This window comes from Alnus glutinosa, chromosome 1, assembly GCF_958979055.1.
Source record: "Alnus glutinosa chromosome 1, dhAlnGlut1.1, whole genome shotgun sequence".
Lineage (NCBI taxonomy): Eukaryota > Viridiplantae > Streptophyta > Magnoliopsida > Fagales > Betulaceae > Alnus > Alnus glutinosa.
Genome location: NC_084886.1, coordinates 39,752,513 through 39,761,478, shown reverse-complemented (window position 1 = coordinate 39,761,478; position 8,966 = coordinate 39,752,513). Strand labels below are relative to the sequence as shown.

At 37.5% G+C, this 8,966-nt stretch overlaps 2 protein-coding genes across 2 annotated transcripts; both read right to left on the bottom strand.

Annotated features, from left to right (window-relative positions):
- Nucleotides 1-508: 508 nt before the first annotated feature.
- LOC133858890 (uncharacterized) lies at nucleotides 509-3,575 on the bottom strand. Its single transcript, XM_062294344.1, has 8 exons — nucleotides 3,215-3,575; nucleotides 2,996-3,126; nucleotides 2,656-2,733; nucleotides 2,470-2,514; nucleotides 2,319-2,363; nucleotides 2,150-2,201; nucleotides 1,561-1,657; nucleotides 509-1,024 (listed from the first exon to the last, which is right to left on the bottom strand). Exons 1-8 carry the CDS (start codon nucleotides 3,540-3,542, stop codon nucleotides 859-861), a joined length of 942 nt encoding a protein of 313 aa, XP_062150328.1. The 5' UTR covers nucleotides 3,543-3,575; the 3' UTR covers nucleotides 509-858.
- Nucleotides 3,576-4,587: 1,012 nt separating this feature from the next.
- On the bottom strand, nucleotides 4,588-7,595 carry LOC133880929 (probable protein phosphatase 2C 34). The gene is made up of 5 exons (XM_062319897.1): nucleotides 7,366-7,595; nucleotides 6,284-6,576; nucleotides 5,888-6,196; nucleotides 5,299-5,416; nucleotides 4,588-5,198 (listed from the first exon to the last, which is right to left on the bottom strand). The coding sequence occupies exons 2-5, from the start codon at nucleotides 6,524-6,526 to the stop codon at nucleotides 4,759-4,761; spliced, it is 1,110 nt and encodes a 369-aa protein (XP_062175881.1). The 5' UTR covers nucleotides 6,527-6,576; nucleotides 7,366-7,595; the 3' UTR covers nucleotides 4,588-4,758.
- Nucleotides 7,596-8,966: the final 1,371 nt, after the last annotated feature.

Sequence of the window (8,966 nt, the reverse complement as noted above, 5' to 3'; positions counted from 1 at the left end):
TCATTCTCCAACACATTGAATTGTATTTCACTATTTCATGGATTTTCTATTTGAATAACCTGCTATCTTTGTAGCCTAACGGGTCTGAGGGTTGGGTTGGGAGAAGTCTAGAACTCCATAAGAACTCCGTTTTTTTTTTTTTTTTTTGGTCTATTCAGTACGGGGAAGGGGAAAGGGGAGCGCCATAAGAACTTGGGTGTGAATGAGATGAGAAAATTGGAAAGCACAAAATATAGCCTTCATATTATTCTTTACAAGTTAAAACCTTTAAACTATGAGAAACGAGTATTACTACTTAATTAGTGATCTTGTAAAACACAAAAAGAGGATGTTTTTATTTATCAAATATGTAAGCAAGTTCACCAGAATGAGGGAAAAGGGGCCCCCAACATGAAATACCAGAGGCTATTATGGATTTATGAGTAGGAGATTAATTTCCTCCCGTCCTTGAAAGGAAAAAGAGGTTTATAGAAGGGAAGACACTACCATGTCGCAGAAGGAAAGCAAATACGATCAACTCGACCATAACTTCCATTTTGAGGAATATGAATCTGAAAGGCGTACAATTGTTTAGTTTTGCTACCATTGCAGGGAATACAGTATTCAGTATTCACCCTATTTGCTTCTTGGAATACAAATTTACTGCTTTGAGTACACGATTTTACATTTGTCCTGCCGGTCAAAAAAATTTAGAGCTCTTCTCCCCGAAACTTGGCGCACAGATAAATAAGGTTGAAGATGGTGTTGAACAAGTGCATGAAACCTTCTTCACACAAATTCTAATTTTGCTATTGATTTCCGAGAAAATATTGTCTAGGAACGTTTGTTGCAGGCAAATGGTCTTAAATACGTTTGATATCAACCACCATAACGCGTCTTGAGTGATTCTGGAGGCTCCTCTTCCATAATGCCTGAACCTGTTGTTGCAAGGTACTCACGGATGGTTGTTTTACGGTCTGCAAGGAAAGTGTGATCCAGGAAGTTGTTGTAGGCTACATCACTGAGGTTCTTTGCTGCCAAAACACTACAGAATATTTCATTACTTCAGTTTATGTACAGTGAGGTTGGCATAGCAAACTTTTTAAAAGCAACCTATTGGCCTCTAATCTCTAAAGGTATGCTGGTTTCAAGAAAAAAGAAAAAAGAAGAGGATTTTAGCATATATATATATTCATATATAGCAGATAGGATGATAAATTGGGTAGGGACAAGTGAATAAGCAATTTAAAGCATCAAAAGGGAAGCGACTGGTAATCATCTCCAAACCATTGATATAAACAGAGATATTAGCCAGGAGTTTGTGCCACATTAACCTTTCTGGGTATCTGCTGAGTATATTCAACGACATCCAACCAAACCATGGTGAACAGCCAAAGAAAATAAAGATGAAGAACAGAAAAAAGGTTAATTACCACATACAATGTGCAAATTGACTAATGTAACGATTAGAGGTCAAAATTTTGTTTCTGATTGACTACTCCTTACTAGCAATATTTAACCATAGCAAACATGCAGTTAAATAGCACTTACTATTCATCCAAATAAATAAATAGCACTTACCAGTGTCTAAGATAAACACGGCAAGGTAAAATATCATCTCGCCAAATCTTATGGATGTTATAACGTCCATAATGCTGAAAATAGATCTCCTTGCTTCCTGTAAGAAAACAACTAGCACAAATAGTGTCAAAGGTACGACCTTGGCATTACTTAGAACTAGAGTGACAAAAAATAGATGAAATGCTGACGTCCTGAGTCCTCACACTGGTATTTGAAAATTGCTTTAGTAAGTACGTACAGAGCCTCAAATTTATGGTGAAACCATTTTCAGTCTTATATGATGACTAACAATAGCAGTCAAAACAAGATGTATTCAAACATTTGAAGCAGAAATGCTCAATAGCCTCCCGGTGTCTAAAAATAACAACAGCAATAGTACCCAATCACCACTGACAATATCAAACATATCACTTGGAAGCTGGCTATGCTGAAATAGATCTTTGATTTTTTTTTTTTTTCGAAAGAGGAACAACCCTAGTAGACAGGTAGTATAGTAGATAAATCTCCAAGATAAGTCCATAGATGTCTAAAAGTTACATACGCCTCACATTCGCAAACTAATAATTAGTGGAACCCCGAAAAAGGTTACCTTTGCATCGAACTTGAAAAAATTCCTCATCACTATATCGAGCACAAAGCACCTGTATTCATGCCCCAAACAGCAAGTTATCATCCAAATAACTTACATGAAAACTTCTTTATTTGATTAAAAATAAAAGAGAATTCACAGACTAAATAGTCAATCAATTTCCGCATACCGCTCGATTGTCAAATGGCCTCCCATCAAGTGTTTCGGGCAGAACCTATAAGAGAAAAACAAAAACAATCTATAATTCTAAAGGAGAGCAGATCCCAAAAAGTAATTAGATCTCACAAACACAATTGTAAGTAGCAATCTCAGGAACTCACAGCTAGGAACCGAAATTCAAGCTCCCTCTTGACAAAAGCCGGAATCTGAACATTACAAAAGTAAAATTTTGAGATAAACTTTGATAACAATTTTAGCTCCTTCCACTTTTTGTTCACTCTCATTTTCACGATTCAGTAATCAAATCAAACATAGCAAAGGAACTGAAATCGTACACCATAAGTTACCTCTGATTTTTGAATCTCGAAAACTGTAACCACCAGAGTTTCGCCTTCACAAGGCTCAACACTCAAGCTAGATATCTCCTGAAAAATTAGCAACCAACAATCACTGAGATCATTATATTTCATTCAAATTATATTAAATATTCAAAATTTCAAGAAAAAAGAGAGAGAAAATTATTCATTTTCTCGTTTTCTATAAGAAACAAAAAAAAAAGCGCGAAAAGTTGTTTAGCTTCAAAATTTGTCATTTTCCTAACTTTTCCCGGGAACCAAACAGATTGTACAAGTAAAACAAAAATATCGATAACAATGAGAGGCTTAAGATTGATTATATAGAAGGAACCTTGGTTTCTGGCTTGGCTATACCACGCTCGAAGAAAATCGGAGCCGCGTGGGCGAAAACGCGCCGAAAGCCGTTCAATCTCGCAACTCTGAAGTCGATCAGGTCTGGAAATGTACTCCTCGCGCTCCTCTCTGGTCCTCAGAGAAAGATTTACCGTACGATCGGATTTCAAAAAACACACAAACAATGACGATGAATGGTGACTTTGATCGTACGTACCGGAGAGGAGGGAACCGAAGCCACAGATGGAGATGAGACCGTCGGGGGAGACGATGGTTTCAAAATTGGACTCGTCGCTCAGTTCACTCGTCGGTAGGTGGTGGTCGGAGGACATGGTGATCGGAGATCGTCGCCGGATATTTCGCCGGCGATCGGTTTGGAGTGGAGCGTAGTGCGTTGAGGGTAGGCGAGAGAGGGTTGGGCGGCGGAGCCACTCGCGAGGCGCGAGAGGGGGAGGAATGGGAGGGAATGACAGAGAAAGAGAAGCGGACATGAGATTTGAGAAGCGGAGCTGTACAGCCTCAGAGCGAAGATTTGCATAGATCATTTTTGAGTGGTGTAATAGGCATTTTGAATAATTATTGGGGGTGTTTTGGTCAAAATGCAAAAATACTATAGCATAAGCGAGTCCGATGAAAAGGCTATTTTTAAGGGCTAAAAAACCTTTTTTTTTTTTTTTTTTTTTTTTTTTTTTTTTTTTTTTTTTTTTTTTTTTTTCTTGTCCACACACGAGTGAGAAGAGAATCTAACATTTTGTAGCTTGTTGTGCTAAAATATGCACGACCAGTTCTATATTAAGGAGGATATGAAATTATTGAAATGAATGGTTTAAAGGCATGTTTATGTGAGTCAGCAGAAATATTTTCGATGCCTAGGTCAATTGAGAGATCGGTAAAAGCTCTTTTCTTTTCCAAGAGAGTAAATTCTTGAATCAGCGTGTGTTTGAATAAATGGCTTATCTTATATTTCGATCATTTTTTCTTCAAGTTGAATGCTATGGTATCCTTACACGACCCATCCACACTTTGCCTTTAGATTAGGTTCCGTGTGGTTCGTCCATGAATTAAGGTCATCGGCTCTGGTAAGGGATTTTCCTGATAACTCTCCATCTGCTATGGATCATGTGACATTAAATGCCAACGACTCTTGTAATGGAATGAGAATGGTGCTCCCATACCATCTTCAACGTGGATTCTTCAATAAAGGTGCTAACACATTGAGTTTTGAACTAGTTTAAGTAACTGGAGTGATTGGATGCTTTGTAGTTTAATATAACTTTTTACCGTCGCTGAAATAACACTGCTTGATCGAACTAGGCTTGGGCTGCCTGGCCCAAGCCCAGAGAGATTAAATCAGGCGGATCAATGTATATTCCTCACTAATGTGGAACATATCAAACAACTAGAACTGATTCTTGTGATTTTGTTAGTTTGTTTTATCTTTGTATAGAGTGGATGGTCTGAATTTGAATAGTACTATCTCCCCTCTAGCATCAAAGCTTGATTTACTTGCACTCTTTAGATTAATCCATCTCAATCTCTTCTATCTTCCCTCAAACTTTGGCCTTTTCGTCTTCCTAAGCACTTGAAATCTCCATCTCAACCACGTAGAGAATTTTAAATCCGGCCACCAAAACATTATAAATGTATATACAACAAACAGTCACAAAAGTACAGTACTTAATCCCAATCAAGGTTTACATGTATATATATACAACAACCTCAATGACAAAAGGAAGGCTATAAGCATGCAATTAGGCAGCTTTAATTTCTTATGCCAACCGGTTTGGAGGCTTGCATTGTGAGGTTTGAAGTGTGAAAGAAGAGGCAAACAGCTGAGATGTCGTCCATTGCAATGCCTCGCTTCTTGTGTTTCCATGCTCCAACAGCACACTCCACCAGCCTTTTGGCTGATTTTTCCCTGTCGGCCGTTGAAGAAACAATCTGCACAGCTTCTTGGTTGGAAATAACGTCCCACACCCCATCTGTCGCCAAAATCACAAATTTGTCTCTGCTGGTTATGTTCCTTTGTGTCACATCCGGCACAGAGATAAGACCGAAGTCCTTTAGGTAGTGGTCGCCTAAGGCTCTTGACAGCGCTAGTCCTGATGTCTCCCCATTAGGCCTCCACATCCTGTACACCCCTGGTTCGTCGTCTAAACTGAACACTCGCCCTTTGGACTCTGCTATTCGTTCTGCCTCCTCTGCCACCAAAATAAAAATAAAATACATGGGACGTCTGTAAATTCATATGCACATACATATGTGCACACCGAGAGAGAGAGAGAGAGAGAGAGAGCTAACGAGGTAAATTGGGCTTAAAGTCGACGCTAAGCTGAAGCGGTACCAAATGGCCATCATCAGATGTCGTCGCCAGTACAGCCCGAGAATCGCCAACATTTGCCATGACAAGGTGTTCACCCTGAATACAATAAAAAAAAAAACGTAAATAGTGCAGGCCAAAAGGGTAGCCCGAAACGCTTCGAGTGGCCGGACAATTCCCTTAGGGGATGGTTGGGACCATCCCGAGGCGAAGGGTGGCTCGAACAACCCCTAAAGTCCCTCTTGGAGTGGCTAAGCAATCTTCGAGAGATTAAAGGTGGCTCGAACACCCCTTCCTCAACATGGGGTGGTCCAACAACAACCCAAGAGAATTTTAGGTTTTTTTTTTTTTTTTTAAATAATAATAATAATGTGACAAACTGCTTACGTGACATTAACATGATTAAGGAAAAACTAAGGACTGAATTGTTGAATTTAAAAACATAAGGAGTAAATTGGAATATATCAGGTGAAAATTCATAGAATTTGAACAAAATTTCCCAATCAAGAATGAAGACAATTAACCAAGAGAAATTATATATCATGTGGCAAATAAATTTCGAATCATCACCTGTTTAACAATTGAGAGAGCTGTAGATCCACTACAAAAAGAATCAATTCCGGGATGATGCTTAAGCTCGTGGTCAACATAAGCATAAGTTTTTAAGTAGGATTGCTTCCATATATCAAACCCACGAAGATTTCTATCCGCTTCCATTTCAAAATCCAGGTCAAGCGAGGTTGAAGCTAGAGTTTCTTGCCAATTGCACAGCAAAGAAGCAGGCACTGATTTCCTCACCCTTTCGGCTACAAGGTGCCCCCATGGGCCATGCCCATCGAAAATGCCACAAAACATCATGTCTTCTTGGCATCCAAACTCCTAACAACCAAACCATATATGCATGCTGACAAATTAATCAAGGAACAAATTAAAGAAATTAATCACATTAAATATGTAGTGAGATACCTCCCAAACAATTAAGCAATCCTGATTAATCCCCTTCTTCCCTCCTTTAGAGCAGACTGAAGCAAAGTTGTCAGATTTTTTGGACTTCAGAGTCCCTGAAGAACTTAATATCAACTCATTCTTCCTCGCTTCCTTTGCCAATGCTTTTGCAGTTTCCTTTCCAACATCAATCTTACGGTTCCTCCATTTCCTGAATGATTCAGTTTTTGTCAACGCATAAAGAAGGGATGGGAAAAGCCCCATCGCCTCGATCTACAGTCCAATCATACGTACCCACAATCACAGTACTGACACTGGCTGTTTTACAAGAACTTTGTTAATAATAACGGATATTAAAACTTTTATTATCTTTATCAAGCAGATATATGTAAATTTTGGCCACTAGACCTAAAACAAAATGAGAGATTTTATATTTCATATAATACACGCACAATATATATATATATATATATATATATATATATATATATATATATATATGTGTTCATGTTTATGTATAGAGGGAGTATTCAAGCTTAATGTGTATATGGGAGCTAATGTATTGTATAGATGTGACTATCCCATCTCCGTATTAAAGTTTAAAAATTAGAAGAAAAAAAAAATCAAAAGTAAAAAAGTTCAATATATTTCATATGTTCTTCAACATTTTCTAAGCAACGAAATAAAACATATTAGAATTATCTAAAACCTATTTCAATAGAATCTTTTTTAATATTTCCAAAATTTCTCAGCAACCAAACAAGACTCTCCAAGGCTTTAGAACTCCCACTCTTTGCTTGCCGAGAAAACTATTAAAGCAAAGAAAACAAAACAAGCTTAGGCAATTTTCGCATTGCTTTTGTATTCGATAAACAACAAACACAACTCAGCTAATTACTCTAGATTCACCCGAAACTGAAAACAGCGCGCTCTAGATTCACCCAAAAGTGAAAACAGATGAGAGAGAGACAGAGAGAGAGAGAGAGAGAGAGAGAGAGAGAGAGAGATCAGTATTAATTTCTTTGAAAACCCGACTAGAGAATAAGAGACAAAAAACTTGTTTCTTCACCGGCTTTAATTTGTACAGGAAAACGATCAGTTACATGCCTGAAATCTGAAACTTGTGCCGGAAAAGTCCTCCGACCGGCCTTTGAGATCGATTGAGAGGGGCTTAAGATGGCTTACGCTGCATTCTTTGTTTTCTTCAACTTGCAAGGCCTAGCTACTTTTACGTACGTAAGTTGGCGTGAAATTACTGTGATGCCTTTGGTTTGGCTACCCATGTAGTCACGAGTGGGGGGTATTTCGGACATTCTGACAGATGATTTTCCTTAGGGACCAAACAAATAGATCGACATGCATTTGGAAGCATCAATAGGGACGGATTATCATGAGGTAATCCAAGTGTTGTTTAAAAGGTCGGTCTTATTACAAATAGAAAATAAATATAGCACTCGCAATTAAGTAAGATATTCTCATGGACGAAATAGTTTGTGATTAAATAAGTATGTCTTCTTAATATATAGTTAATTAATAATAGGATTAGAGTAATAATATTACAAAGAGGACTCTATGTTGCTTTTAAAAGTCTAAGTTGGTTTTCATGGACTGCGCGTGGATGATCACGCTCTGTTCTTTTTCGGCTGTGACTGGTGGCAATCGGAGGGTGTTGGTGAAAGTCTGTTGTGGGGCTGTTCTGGGGCGGCGGTTTTTCCAGAGGGCAGTTTCTGTGTGGGTTTTCTTGTTTTGTTTTGTTTGTCTTTCAGATGACAGGTTGTTTTGTAGTTATTAACCTAGTCAATGCTTTTAGCTTAGACTGTGTGACCAACTCCTAGATCAAGTAAAGTTATATATGTTAGCACAGATGCATCATTCTAGTTGGCTAGGTTTTATGTGTAGCAATCTGTCTGTATTTGCCTAAGTTTTATTTGAATCAGGTTGGGTGCACACCTTTATGGTGGTGAAATTTGTACACCTTTATGGTGGTTTATGTACCCCTCTTCATGTTTTAATGAAAGTTTAACTTTTCCTTAAAAAAATAAATAAAAGTCATATGACATAATTTGGGAAAACACAAGAAAGACTCTTGTCCTCTTTGTAGCACTACTCATAGGGTTAATTACTTTTTCCATCCTCAACTTCCACTCATTTACAGGTTCTCTCACAAACTACAAATGTCACACTCAATCGCCATAAACTACCATTGGCTAAAAAAAAAAAAAAATCACCTCTGTTAGTTAAAAGATACTTTCATTGATGAAATAAATTGTCTGAAAATGAATATCAACACGAATAGTTACCTAAAATTCAACAGTTTTTTTTTTTTTCCTCAAACTGGGCTGAAGAAATTTTCTAGTTCTTGTGAAAATCACATGCTCTATTAAAAATACATGTAAAAATCATATGTGTTTTAAATACATGTTAATTTAATAAATTAATTGGGTTGAAAAAAAAAATTACACAATCTAATTTGAAGAAAAACTTTATTTTTGGTTAGGAAAATTTTTATTTTTTATTTTCTTAAAGGGATAAAATGATCCTTGTTTGCAGAATGAGGTTGAGTGCACAAGAAGGATCTAAATTCGGGGCTATTAAATAAGCCACTTGTTTTGGTGGACCATGGATATGAAAGCTCAAAAAAAGATGATTTTGACCATTATAAAATGGACCTGACCTGAGGTTAAAATATTAAAGGCACAGGATA